Raw genomic sequence first — 15,000 nt, forward strand, 5'->3', positions numbered from 1 at the left:
AGTGAAGAGAAGAGAAGAGAAGAGAAGAGAAGAGAAGAGAAGAGAAGAGAAGAGAAGAGAAGAGAAGAGAAGAGAAGAGAAGAGAAGAGGATAGGAAAGAAGAGAAGAGAGAAGAGGAGAGCAAAGAAGACGAGAAGACGAGAACGGGAGTGAAGAAGGAGTGTTCCTACCTGCGGCCTGTTGGCACTGGCTGCGGTTCGGGTATTCGAACCGGTCGTGGCAGCTGTGGGACTGGCACTCACATCCCTCCGCCGTCAGGTTGCAGCCCGAGAAGGAGCACGCCGGCTTGGACACGCCCACAAACTTCTCCCTGTGCCTCTCACGATGTTCCCCATCATGTCGTCTACCTTCTGGAGAGGAGAGGAGAGGAGAGATGAGATGACAAGCAGTGTAGAGTAGAGTAGAGTAGAGTAGAGTAGTGTAGAGTAGAGTAGAGTAGAGTAGAATAGAGTAGAGTAGAGTAGAGTAGAGTAGAGTACAGTAGAGCAGAGTAGAGGTGCTCATTTCAAACTTCAATGCATTTCACCCGTCCCACCATTACATAATAATGTCTCAATTTGGCCATTCCAGGATTTCTTTACAAATTAAATTTTAAATTAGTATGGGGGTATGGTAAAACCAAGCTATATTTACAGAGCCTAGAAAAGAAAGAATTTCCGCACACTGTTGCTGCTCCCAGTTTATTCAACGCAACGTTTCGACCAGACGAAGACGAAGACGAAGACCAGACGAAGACCAGACTGGTCGAAACGTTGTGTTTAATAAACTGGGAGCAGCAACAGTGTGCGGACCTTCTTTCTTTTCTTGTTTCATCGTGTTTAAGTCCGGCACCTGTTTTATCTGGATGTGCGCACACTCCAAAACGCTACTATGATATTTACAGAGCCTGTCATATACATATATGTTGAATAGAGCAGTGGTTCTTAACCTGGGGTCCGGGCACCCCCGGGGGGTGCGCCTAAGATTTCAGGGGGTGCGCAGGATTTTGATTATGTTAAAGTTGCGACCAAAAGTTTGGTTGGGAACATTATATTTAGTCCAATTTAAGACAAAATGAAAACATGTTTGGTCCCCATTTAAAAGTCATTAAGGTATTGATTAGTCCCAAGCAAGAATTATTGTAATTAATCACTTAAAATCATTTTTAGTGTGTATACACATGTAGAAGTTTGGGTTGGGGGTGCGCGACTTCTCTTCGAAACAGGTAAGAACCACTGGAATAGAGTATCAAGGGGCTCCAGGGTGATGGGTCTCTTACCTGACTTGATGGCCCGCGTGCAGGCCTCCTTGCTGGGGTAGGTGAAGGAGGCCAGGCAGGAGTGTCTGGAGTCGCAGATGCACCGGCCTCCCGTGCGGTCACAGCCACTCACCAACGGGCACCGGTCATCCTCCAGACCAACGTCAGGAAACTCGGGCAGAGCTGACAGAGGGGAGAGAGCAGAAAGTAGAGAGTGGTGAGTATAGAGCAAGGGTGAATAACCTTATTCATTTAAAATTGAAAGGGGAAGCCATGGCTCAATGGTTAAAGCGCTGGCCTTTAAATCAGAGGGTTGCAGGTTCAAATCCCATCCTTACCAGCACCTTCACTCATGGCTGAAGTGCCCTTGTGCAAGGCACCTACTGTAAGCCCACATTGCTCCAGGGCCTGTAACCGATACCCTGTACCTAAATGACTATAAGTCGCTTTGGGTTAAAAAATTAACCAAGTGTAAGGTCATGTAAAGACCTCCAATGACCGTACTATGGCCACAAACCAGGATTTGCCCCTTCACTTTAGGCCTATATTGAAGCCGGCCACCTTTACAACAGATCCCACCCTCACTAGGTTCTCTCAAAATATAACTGAATTGTCTTGCAAATGTAATTTGTAGAGATGCACAGGATCCAAGATCCAGTTCCAGTAAAAAGGCTTCATGGGCCGTAAACAGCCCCCGAGCCATAGGTTCCCCAACCATGTACAGTATAGAGAGAGGAGGTGGGGGGTGGGGGGTGGGGGGCGCAGAGACAGACAGACAGACAGACAGACAGACAGACAGACAGACAGACAGACAGACAAAGACAAACAGACAGACAGACAAACAGACACAGATTTTAACAGCCTTTCATTAAACCGTCAAACTGTCTACATTCACTTGGAATGCATGGATGGAGAAAACCTCTCCTTCAGCTCTCTAACACAATGCGCGCCCTTCCAATGACCGCGGTGAACCAGGCGAACAATTAACCCAACAATACAGGGGAGTGTTTCTCGAAAGCGTAGTTGTTAGCAGTTAGCAACTTGGGTAGTTGCCAATGGCAAATTGCGTTGCAAACCATAAAGTAGCTAACATAGTTAGCAACTTTGGTTTTGAGAAATGCACCCCGTGCAGCAGCACAGCGGGAGCAGGAGGGTAAGAGCACAGAGTCTGTGACAAAGAACTAAAAATAGATAGATATGGAGATTGGGTGAAATATTATGCGGAAAATTGAGTAAATTTGATTGAGTGCATGAGTGGTTTGAGGAGAATTGCAGAGAGAGGAGAAAAACTAATGAGCGTGAGAGTTGACAAGGTTCATGCATTTCTCCATGGTAACGGATCTATTTAGTTGTTTCGCTACCAGTGCCATGTTGGAATGTTTTGGTGAATTGGCTTAGCTTCGGTTGGTGAATTAGCTTAGCTTCGGTTGACAGGCTGTGTCTCTGAATGAATTACTTAAATTGGCAAATCGCATGAGCTGATTTCCAGCAATGACGCAATGGTGCCGTACCAGTCACACATGGAAGCAGTAATGTTTTCTTCTTGTTTTTTTTTTTACTACGAGTGACCTGGATGAACCTGCTGACATCTAGAAGGCCTACTTATTTAATTGTCATGGTTTGCTTATTCCAAGCTTTTTAGGCCTCAACTTCGACAGGACAGCTTGAGTGGTGACAGGAATAGAACAGGAAAGAGGGTTGAGGAGGGGCTGGGTGCCCATGGGCATGCAAGTGCACGCAAAGATTGATGCCCCGGCACACCGTATCCCAAAAATAATCTTATTTCCTTTTCAATTTCCCAAACACGATTTTTATCCAGAACACACAACTCAGCTTGAGATTAGGTTCAAGAAATGAAAACAGCATGGTTTTCTGTCAGCCTGCTTGACGTGCTATTGGTAAATTATGAAGGATGAGTTCGGGTTCGATGGATATCTCTTGTTGAATTAGTTTACCTTTGGTTGGTATTCATCTTGGTTTGTTTCACTTTGGTTTGCCTTACACAGAATTAGTTTATCTTCAGTATCTTTATCTCTGGGTGAATTAATTTAGCTTTGGTTGGAATGCTACTATTCTTCAGCTTTGGTGAACTACTTTGGTTGGAAGGGATGTCTCTCGGTGAACTAACTTGATTATGATTGGTAGTTTATCTTTGGGTTGGTATGTGTCGTGGTGAATTAGTCTAGCTTTGATTTCGCTGTGAGGGGGGCGGCTGGGGCCCCCCCTTGAGAGGGGGCTGGGGGCCCTCCTTGGCCTCTTCGGAGTTTGCCTCTCCAGCCCCATCATCCTCGATGAGAAATATCCCCCCACAGAGCTGGGCCCCCGCTGTGCAAAACAAACAGACACACACACATATACAGACAAACACACACACACATATACACACACAAAAAATCACATCTCACACTCACACATGCCAGCACACGCACACACGCGCACGCACACGCACACGCACACACACACACACACACACACACACACACACACACACACACACACACACACACACACAAGGGAGTAGAGTTTGTGCACAATTGGAAGAGCAACAACTTTCTCCATCTCTTCTTCTCACTGTTTCCCCTCAGGTGAGGTGATGACTCCTATCTTGTGTGGTCTTCTTGTCTCTTAGCTGCTTGCTTTAACTGTGTGTGACTAAATAAACACTACTCAGGGCTTGAGTTCTCATACCTTCACATTGTCTGTGTTTGTTTGTCTGTGCGAGTGTGTGTGTGTGTGTGTGTCTGTCTGTGTGGGTGGGTGTCAGAGACAAGAATGTGTGTGTGTGTGTGTGTGTGTGTGTGCATGCGTGCGTGCGTGCGTGTGTGTGTACGTGTGTGCATGTGCATGTGTGTCTGTGCGCGTGTGTGTGCGCACGGGTCTCTGGCCACGCTCCGGCCGTTCTCACAGGCATGCGGTGCTTTGACTGGACATGTCCGGTGGTCACATGGCGTGCATTCGTATGCCACCAACAAACGCACCAAAAGTGAGGCGTTGAGGAGAAAGGCGAACAAGCACTTTGGATACATTCTGAGCTGAGGTTTGCCTGGTCGCGCAAGCCCGTGCTGTCCGTGTGTGTGTGTTGGCTGCGTTGGTCCCTTCACGAGCGCCACATGAAACTCCCAAGCCCCAGAAAGGATGCCACCCCCAAACTTCTAAAGTAATCCCGTGTGCCAGAAGCTGCACAATTTTAGACCGCAAAACAAATCTAGAAACCTCAAGGGACAGACCAACAAAAATCACGTAAATCCTTGTGCACGAAGAGGTAACGATGACTGAATAGCACAAGAAAACTCTTTCCCAAATGTCCCAAAACGTTTTGAAATGTCTGGTCTATACCCTAAGAGCTTGGCTGACTCCTCCATCCAGCTTCTCTGTGTATCATTACCCCAAAGGATGGGCAAGTCTTACACTGCGTGGGGGCAGCAGCTTGAGATGTTTTCCCCCCTGCGGGGTCAGATCAGGGGGGTACAAAAAATACGGAAAACGCTCGAGGTGGGATAATTGGCAAACCTGGAAAAATAACTGTGAATGGAACAATCCTGGTTGACCTTTACGGACTACCTCTACTTGACTTTCTCCGAGAGAGATTTCGGAGAAAACATTCTGAGGGGGGTCGCAGGAGAAGGAAAACAAAATAAATTTGGTGGAGAAGTCTATTGAGAGAGCACACATACACACTCACATGCACGGACACACACATGCACAGACACACATGTGAACACACAGACACACACACACACACACAGACACACACAGACACACAGACACACACACACACATACACACACAGACACACACAGACACACAGACACACAGACACACACACACACACACACACACACACACACACACACACACACACACACACACACACACACACACACACACACACACACACACACACACACACGGTGGGAGGAGCATGGCCTTTGGAAGCCGTGGAGGACACAAGATTTTCTCTTGGATTCCTGAGGCTAGCTGAGTAAGAGTTATCAGTTGTGAAAATCCATTCTTCACACATTCAGGAGACAACAATTGGAAAAGAGCCCACTTAGTCTCACACATAAACAGCTTGCAAACAAACGCAAACACATACGCACGCACGCACGCACGCACACACACACACACACACACACACACACACACACACACACACACACACACACACACACACACACACACACACACATTAACACACCTGAGGTACTAAAACAGACATTTGAATGTTTGCCTTAAATGCCCTTCTCCCAGGGACAGGACCTCAAGGTTTTGCCTTGATGTTTAGTCGGGGGTCAAAAGGTTGCGTTTCCCAGGGCACACTAAAAGTGGCAGCAGCTCCACAAGCCTGTGCTAATTTACAGCGCTAATAGTAGCGATCCTAACAGGAGTAATAGTGAGGCTCCTAACAACCCCGCATTACACTGCCAACAGAACCACTGGGAGGTGAATAGAAGGATAGAGAGAGAGAGAGAGAGAGAGAGAGAGAGAGAGAGAGAGAGAGAGAGAGAGAGAGAGAGAGAGAGAGAGAGAGAGAGAGAGAGAGAGAATAATAGTAGTAATAGTAGCGATCCTAACAGGAGTAATAGTAGCGCTCAACAACTCCGCATTACACTGCCAAACAGAACCACAGCACTGGAGAGCTCACTGGGGGGGCAGAGAGACAAAGAGACAGAGAGAGACAGAGAGATAGAGAGAGAATGGAGTGCAAAATAGACCACAGACCAAAGATCAGGGAGGGAAATACTGAAGATGACACAACGGGAGGGAAATACTGAGGATGACAGAACGGGACAGGAATGGGAGAACAATGTATAGTACTACATAAAGCCCACAGACTTATACCCAGGCTAGCTCAGGGTGGATATACACTGTGAGCAGAGAGAGAGAGAGAGAGAGAGAGAGAGAGAGAGAGAGAGAGAGAGAGAGAGAGAGAGAGAGAGAGAGAGAGAGCCAGAGAGACCGAGAGAGAGAGAGAGAGAGAGAGAGAGAGAGAGAGAGAGAGAGAGAGAGAGAGAGAGAGAGGAGAGAAGGGGGTGAAAACAACACGCTTCTGTCTGTGCAAGGAGCGGAAAGGGGAAAGGGAAAAGGGTGGATATTAACTCATTTACTCCTGAAATGTCCCCCCTTTCCTCTCATGGAAAACAGCTCCTGTCAGAGAGACATATACACTGACTGCGAGAGCAAAATGCACCGGCTTCTGAGCTCACGCCTGCCTCCGTGCCTGCACACACGCGCACACACACATGCACGCACGCACATACACACGCACACACACACGTACACGCACACACACAGTACACAGTACAGGGTACTGCCCGCCCGTCTGCCTGCCTGCCTGCTGGGAGCACAAGTGAGCCTTTCACATCACATCCCAGGAGCCCTGTGTGTGTGTGTGTGTGTGTGTGTGTGTGTGTGTGTGTGTGTGTGTGTGTGTGTGTGTGTGTGTGTGTGTGTGTGTGTGTGTGTGTGTGTGTGTGTGTGTGTGTGTGTTTGTGTGTGTGTGTGAGACTGAGTCTCCACCTAGCACCACGCCAAGAACCTCACACGTATTTCCTGTCACCTCCAAATGATCCTCACTTACTACCTCCACAGTTTTTCCCTCTGAACGTGAAAAATGGGGAAAAACTACCCCCACTATACATCCACCAATACACCCTCTTCCTCAAGGGGGATATTTTCACTTGGCCCTGCTGCCGTGAATGGATGGATGGATGGATGGGGAGGATGTGGAGTCGGTGGGGTCTAAAAAACTTAAGGGCCGTACACACACGTCGCTTCTACAAACGTAGTTACTCACTCAGCGAATGAAGTCAATAGAATGTCGATGTGTTCCAGCGAGACTCGCAGGCGAGTACTGTACAAGCGATGCGATGTGGGCGGATCCCACATCGGATGAAAATATTTTAACTTCGAGCGAGGCGAGTAAGCGGGTAACCAATTGGAATGCAGAGTTCGGTACTTCTCGCCTGTTCATTGGCAGTTAAAGGCGCGGGAACTTTCAGCGAACGTTCCATGAAAGAGTGGCGAGTAGGCGAGCAAGCGAGAAGCTAGCAATGTGTGTGTACGCCGCTTAAAGCTGTAGGTATCTGGGGCAGGAATCGGGAGTTGTCAAGTCAGCCAGCCAGCCAGCCAGCCAGCGGACACGAGAGATGGTTGTTTTGGTGTCGAGGGGTGGCATGAGGATATGGTGGGCGCTGGTCGGACTTGCAGTCGGGTGGTGAGGGTGGAACTGGCTTTCACAACAATGGGCCTTGGTGGCACAGTAGCTCAATGAGCAAAGACGAACAAAGGCCGCAACTTTTTTTTACTATTGAGCTGTGGTGCCTATTTGAAAAGCAAAAAGTGGCGGCTGAATCGCGCTGTTACGAGCTACCAGAAAAACAGCAGTGGAAAAGAGGCAATAGTATGCCACTATTTTCTGCCTGACAGCGGTAGTCGTTTATTCCTGGCTTGGGCGCATGTGGTGCCAGCTGGAGGTTCGAGAGTCAATGATCAATTGGGGTAAATGGGTGGAGGCCGGGGTGATAAGCGCAGGGTAAGCATAGATTAATCGGCAGCTAGCGGGGTGGGCATGGAGGGACGTGGGAAAAGTGACAAATTGCCGGTGGGTCCACTGTCAGGACTGCCAGGCCTAAAATTAGTTGATGATTAGCTAACAGCGTGTGTTGGCCAGCACACTTGGCCCTACTGGATGGCGATAGTGGGTGATGTGTAGCAGACCGGTGGTTGGTCACGCTCTATCTCTTTCTCTCTGTCTTCCGGTCACTCACTGTCTCACTTTCACTCTTTCCATCTCTCTCTCTCTCTCTCTCTACCTATCTTCTTTCTCTCTGTCTCTGTCTCTGTCTCTGTCTCTGTCTCTCTCTCTCTCTCTCTCTTCTGTCTCTCACTCACTCTCTCACACTTTCCATTTCTCTCTTCCTGTCTCTCACTCTCTCAGCTCAGGAGTCTGCCTGTCTTGGCATCCCGGACGGAGCTGAGAGAACTGACCCCTGCACCGTGACCCATGACTGATAGGGACACTAAAAAGGAAGTCTTTGAAACATTAGATAATGTTGGCTGCCCTGCCTGCCGACCTGCCGACCGGCCGACCGGCCGACCATCCGGCTGGCTCACTCACTGGCTGTGCTGGTTGACTGGCTCACTTGGGAAAAGCAGAAGTGGATGGACAATGTTCTACCACCTCCTCAACCCCTTAAATCACCAGCATGGAAAGGAAAGGGCCTGATATGTTAAGTGATCCGGGAAGAGAGGGAGAGGCAGACTCAGACAGCTTCTCAGAGAGCGAGGGAAGGATGTCATGTCATGTCATCTATAGTAAAAAAGCCGCACTCCCGGATCAGTTTCTTGCAGTTTTAATACTGGGTTAGCATGGCAGGCAGACAGACGTTTCGGCCTAAGCCTTCTTCAGCGTCTGCCTGCCATGCTAACCCAGTATTAAAACTGCAAGAAACTGATCCGGGAGTGCGGCTTTTTTACTATACATGAACTTTGCTGTTTGCTCGCACCCAAAGACCTTGTAAGAAACTTTTCGGAGTTGAGCGCACTTTCTCTACTAAATGTCATGTCATCTCACAGAACCACACTGTGGATGATTGGCAGCGGCTGAACAACAACAACAGGGACTGGCAAGGTCAAAGCGGTTAGCATGACACATGTTGAAGATGCTGAGCGGATAACGGCACAGATTGAGTTTCAGAAAGCTGCCTGCCACATGTGGCTAACGAGGACTCAAGTTGAAGGGAGAAGAGCTCCTCATCCATCCAAAGAGTTGTGTCAAATTATGCAACCGAGTCCAACAAAATATATTACATTTGTGTAAAGACTTTGTGTAAGATTTTTGATGTTTGGATTATTTCCCCAGTCTGTTAAGCATTCTAAAATTCCTTTACAGGAGTTCTAGAGTTCTTTCTCAAGAGTAACATTCGCATTAAAGAAATGACTACATCATAGTGAGAACTCAGGGCTTTGCAAATGCTCCAATCACATGTGATCTTACACCTCAAAGGACTGCACAACATACAACAGAATAGTTATTATTAAGCACCTGCCGCATAGCATTCTAACAGAGGCGGTATAGTAATATGTGTTTACTGCCTTGGCCCGGGAACTGCAGTTAGGTGTGTGTGTGTGTGTGTGTGTGCGTGTGTGTGTTGTTCCATTGGCCTGATAGGTTCCTTCCTGAATCAGATAAGACAGCCCAGACACAGAGGCCCTTATGACCACAACTGGAATCTAATCAGTTTGTTCTTAGCGGAGTTCTGGAGTAAATAGATTGTGCCTGTAATGTACTGTTCCTGAAGCCGGGAAGCTTATTGTTTTCCACTATTTGTCAGGCAGTAGCAAACTGACATGCTAAAGCTCTATTCTGTTTCCTTCTGCAATTTGTCTTTTTGTGTTGGAAAACACACCCTCAAAAAACGAGACTGACTAGTGAGAAACAATGCACACATTTGGCAATCGTGATCACGACAAATGATCTTTGCGCCTTGCTATTTATTTGAGTCTATGCTTTTGGTTTCCGCGAGGCCCTAATCACACAAAATCGTTTCCAAGTCCCATTACCGCCTATTGACATTTTGGCAACCAAACAACATGCATTCTAATACCCTCATTTCCACATTCCCCATAATATCTCGCAACATCTGTGCTCAAACACTAGCTACTGTTCTGTTCTGTTCACTTCGACTCCGCAATATCAGGCAAATCTGTCATGCCCCGCAACTGTATTGCTCATAGAGATTTGCTCGTACTGTAACACAATAAAGAGACTAACAAAAAGTCATGAAAATTACCGCAAGTAGGAAATGGAGATGGCATTTTTTTTCACTTGCTTTCACCTCCCCTGTAATGTAAATCAGATTCAGAATTAGCTCCTCAGGTCTTTACGTGGAGAGGAAAAGTGGAAAAGTGGGCGATGGAGGTTGTGATGAGGAAATAGAGGGGGGAGGAGGAAGAAAAGAAAGAAGAAAAAAATTAAATGAGATATTCAGCGGTGCCTGCGGTGAGAGAGATTGGCATATTAATAGCTGGAGTGAGTGGACTTCAAATCAAGCGTCATTACGGAGAGCCACTCTGTGCCATCCAGATGGAGGGAGCGGGGGATGAATATAAATGACTTGGTTTCTGTAACGAGCTTCATGTTGGGGAAGGTCGGCTCGGGAAGGTACTGCATAATGGCCCTGTGACATTCTCAGAATCATGATGATGATGATGATGATGATGATGAAGTTAAATAGGCTTTAAATAAATTTCACAGCACAAAAGACTATGACACAGACCTCCCTCGACCAGTTATCTACTACACGCATGATATACGCACACACACACGCACACACACACACACACACACACACACACACACACACACACACACACACACACACACACACACACACACACACAGGAGAGCAGGAAAGCGAAAGAGGGAGGAAATATCAGAAAAATCAGATGGCAGCAGAGAGATGGAGAATGAGACAGATTAAAGTTGTGAATGAAAAAGGGTGAGTAGGAGACAGAGAGAGCAGAAGAGAGAGAGTGTGTAGATGGGGGGGTGGGGGGGTAGCACAGACTGTATGGAGAGTATTTAAGAGTAGAGGTATAGTTCTCTACCGCTGCTACTGAAGTAGAAGTAGCGTTACAGTATGTGCTGTGTATGCTGCGACAGCTATGTGTAGACAATTTTCCTCGGGAAGAATAAAAAACAATCTTGAATCTTGAAGTGCTAATACAAGTAGGCCTACATGATATTACATAGCTGTTATAGTTATAACATTGTAACTACTGAGTACTGTTCTATTACGTCTATGTCTACTTAACCCCTTAGCGCAGAGCCTATGTTATAACTTTACTGTCACCAAAATTGTAATGGCTATGTCTTAATCTGTTACTTAAGGCTCTCAGTACTGTCATAGCAATGTTGTTATGACGCAGTTGAGTATTTTCAGTGAATAGTGAATAAGCCCGCCGGCGACCCCATCTGCAGTAAGAGGCTACTACATAATCTGATTCCCATGCCTCACCGCACTAGACAACACTGTCATACAAAGGCAAAGTGCAGTAACAACAATATTTTGTCAAAAGTGTGTTTAGACTGAAAACGGTCTTCCTAACACCTCCTTTAACATGTGACATTCAGTAGCCTTATGGTCCAAAATGTGTCCAGTTTAACTCATTGAGTGCCAGCCATTTCCAAATTCAGACCGGGGGGTTGCCAGGCTTTTTTCAACATATGATTGTTTTTTCCAAGAGCCATACAAAACTGAGTTCTTTGTCCATGTGAACAACAAACATACCAGATCAACGTGTTAGGCCAACCCCACTTTAAAAAAACACAATTGACTTGATATCAAGTCTTTGGCACTGTGCCATACATTCTGAAAAGACTCGTTTTCAAGTTCATGACACTCAAAGATCTACGAGATATTGCTACGCCAAATTTGCTGTACAATATCCAACCTAATACCAAATAATTTGAAGGCCGTTTTCTCAGTTTCAGCGTAGATACTGCACTTTTCCTTTGTAGAGCAGAATGCAGCACAGCAGCGCACCACACGGTGCCTCCCCCCTCTCCTCCTCCTCCTCCTCCTCCTCCTCCTCCTCCTCCTCCCCTCTCCTCCTCCTCCTCCTCCTCCCCTCTCCTCCTCCTCCTGCAGACCCAGGAGGCTGCTGATTGGGAGCCTAATCACTTTAAGACACTCCTGGCTCTCTTAGAACAGGCCAAATCAGACTTGGCCCTTGAACAGACATGTGCACGCACGCACAGATCCACAAACACACACAAACACACACACACACACACACACACACACACACACACACATGCACACACACACACACACCACACACACACACACACACACACACACACACACACACACACACACACACACACACACACACGCACACACACACACAGGGAATCATGGACACACATGCAAGCACATGTACATTATGCGAGCGCACAGCAAGGTGTTGATTTAGACCCACAGCCAGACCTGGTATGAGACCTCTCTCTCTCTTTTACTCTCTTACTCTCTCTCTCTCTCTCTCTCTCTCTCTCTCTCTCTCTCTCTCTTCCGCGGACCCTGGGGGCCTCTTCACCAGAGGCACGGCTCAATCATGGAAGCCATTAAGCACCCCTGCTACCACCGAGACGAAACCGAGAGTGGCGCACAGATGGACATGCAGACAGACAGACAGATAATCGGACATCACAAATGCTATTAAGTCACCAGTCCTGGGATGACATGGGATAGTCTTCTTGACACTTACAGACTAACAGCAGCTCACCCAAATACGTAGGTGTCAGGGCTCCTGGCAAGCCTACAGTATTAGGTAGGTGGATGAAGGGGGCGAAGTGGTGGTGGTGGTGGTGGTGGTGTGTGTGGGTGTGTGTGTGTGTGTGTGTGTGTGTGTGTGTGTGAGAGAGAGAGAGAGAGAGAGAGAGAGAGAGAGAGAGAGAGAGAGAGAGAGAGAGAGAGAGAGAGAGAGAGAGAGAGAGAGAGAGAGAGAGAGAGAGAGAGACCTTGGGGTGGGTGGTGGTGGGGTTGTTATACTTTTGACTATTTGCGCTCTGGACCCCACATGCAGGCGAGAGAGGAGACAGGCTAATTTTTGATCCGGAACCTTCTGAGGGGCCCACTTCTGTTCTTTCTCGCCTCTGTTGACTCCAGTCTCCGGCAATCAGCGTGTTTGCTTTACGAGAAAGTCCAGGTCAAAACTGACCCTTTAGATGGATGCTTTGCCCAACTTCAAAGTGAAAACCCCCAAACAACCTGAACAGCTTAAAATAGTCTTGGCAAAAAGATCAGAAGAAATCGCCCAAGGCTAGGTGATACCTCTAATGGTCTTCAACATAAAATCAATTTCAGACTAACAATCTACAGTACATTTGTTTACAACACTTTGAGCTGGCTGAAAATAAAAGCCAAAGTGTTTGCGCATGCAGCTTGCGAATTCGGTGGACAGTTCTGAATCCAGACGCGTCATCATAGGCATGTGTGGAGGAGCAGAAGGATCGCTGGTATTTCGCTTGAGGGCTTTTGGAAGTGGACGGGAGGGCAAATCACTGAGAAGAAATCTACCCAGACTAGAACCACTAAACAAAAAGTGACGAAGAACCGTTAAAACATAATTTGTGCAGCGCCTGTTTTGAAGTCAATAATCTACATAGGAAGCATGCCTAATCTGTTTAGATGGAGTAAACGAGTTAAGGCAAACAATTAGTTTTTTTTCTTGTACACTGCTGCTGATCTTCTCCAGGCGCAATTGAGGAAAAGCCATATACAGGTTCCTCGTTCTCAAGCTGTGGAAGTCAACAGAATGGGTGTATTTATTAAAACCAGACAGATATTTTTACCCTCAAAATAATGACTTCCTCTCTTAAACACGTTATGGTCTGATCCTCTAAGATGAACCACAGTGGAAGTGACTTTTGGCGAGTCGCCAGGTCCATTGTCACGCTGGCGCAGCGAGAAGCTCGGGGCTTATGTTGGGGGCGGGGGTAGGATGAGGTGGTGTTTGGGGAGACAGCCTGACATGAGGTTCTCGCCTTGCAGCCAAGTGAGCCCAGTCTCGAGTTACGGTTGGCCAAGTACTACTTCAACCCGTAGCTCTGCCCCAGACCCTTCCGACCAACGGCGGCAGTGGTTACACTCACACACACTCATTCAGTGCATTCAAGAGAGAGAGAGAGAGAGAGAGAGAGAGAGAGAGAGAGAGAGAGAGAGAGAGAGAGAGAGAGAGAGAGAGAGAGAGCATGAGCTCAGCTGGCGCACGGCTACCGAGAGATGCCAAATTGGAAATGACTTGGTGCACTGTTGTACGAGCAATGCTAGTTCCCTCAGTCTTCTCACTTAAACTGCTCAATTTCAGCCATCGTACATAAAATAAAAGGCAGCTTTAGAACTTTGTGAAAGAATATTTCCTTGGTGCCCACAGCACTCTCCATCCAAAACACGTTATGACAAACAGATGAGAGACATTTTAAACGGCTGTGAAAGGTTTTGCCAAAAAAGTGAATTTGCAACTGCAAACATTATGTAAAATGAATTCAATGCATTTTTAAACGGAAGGCGCACCAACCTTTGCAAACTCCCACTTCGGCTTCGGGGCTGAAAGTATTCACTAGCCCTGTCTGGTTGACAGACACACAGGTCAGTCCCAGAGCGCAGTATCCCATTGCCCAGTCCTGTCCGCCGCACAGCTCCCATTCCAGCCGGCTACACTGATCACAGCATCCGCACGGGTCTCTGGCCACGCTCCGGCCGTTCTCACAGGCATGCGGTGCTTTGACTGGACATGTCCGGTGGTCACATGGCGTGCATTCGTATGCCACCAACAAACGCACCAAAAGTGAGGCGTTGAGGAGAAAGGCGAACAAGCACTTTGGATACATTCTGAGCTGAGGTTTGCCTGGTCGCGCAAGCCCGTGCTGTCCGTGTGTGTGTGTTGGCTGCGTTGGTCCCTTCACGAGCGCCACATGAAACTCCCAAGCCCCAGAAAGGATGCCACCCCCAAACTTCTAAAGTAATCCCGTGTGCCAGAAGCTGCACAATTTTAGACCGCAAAACAAATCTAGAAACCTCAAGGGACAGACCAACAAAAATCACGTAAATCCTTGTGCACGAAGAGGTAACGATGACTGAATAGCACAAGAAAACTCTTTCCCAAATGTCCCAAAACGTTTTGAAATGTCTCAATATCCACTCCGATGTAATTTGTCACTCACTGCGTTTAGTATCCCTTTGGCGACAGAGGTA

At 47.4% G+C, this 15,000-nt stretch overlaps 1 protein-coding gene across 1 annotated transcript in view; it reads right to left on the minus strand.

Moving 5' to 3' along the window:
• The window catches only part of LOC134434958 (cysteine-rich motor neuron 1 protein-like), a 148,996-nt gene that overhangs the window by 133,883 nt on the left and 113 nt on the right, over positions 1-15,000 (minus strand). The window contains exons 1-3 of the mRNA XM_063183653.1: positions 14,324-15,000; positions 1,259-1,420; positions 171-350 (exon numbers count right to left, since the gene is read on the minus strand). The exon at positions 14,324-15,000 is cut by the window's right edge and continues 113 nt beyond it. Of these exons, the coding sequence (XP_063039723.1) occupies positions 171-350; positions 1,259-1,420; positions 14,324-14,636 (655 nt within the window). The 5' untranslated portion in view covers positions 14,637-15,000. The remainder of the gene's footprint in view (positions 1-170; positions 351-1,258; positions 1,421-14,323) is intronic.

This window comes from Engraulis encrasicolus, chromosome 19 (assembly GCF_034702125.1).
Source record: "Engraulis encrasicolus isolate BLACKSEA-1 chromosome 19, IST_EnEncr_1.0, whole genome shotgun sequence".
Classification (NCBI taxonomy): Eukaryota; Metazoa; Chordata; class Actinopteri; order Clupeiformes; family Engraulidae; genus Engraulis; species Engraulis encrasicolus.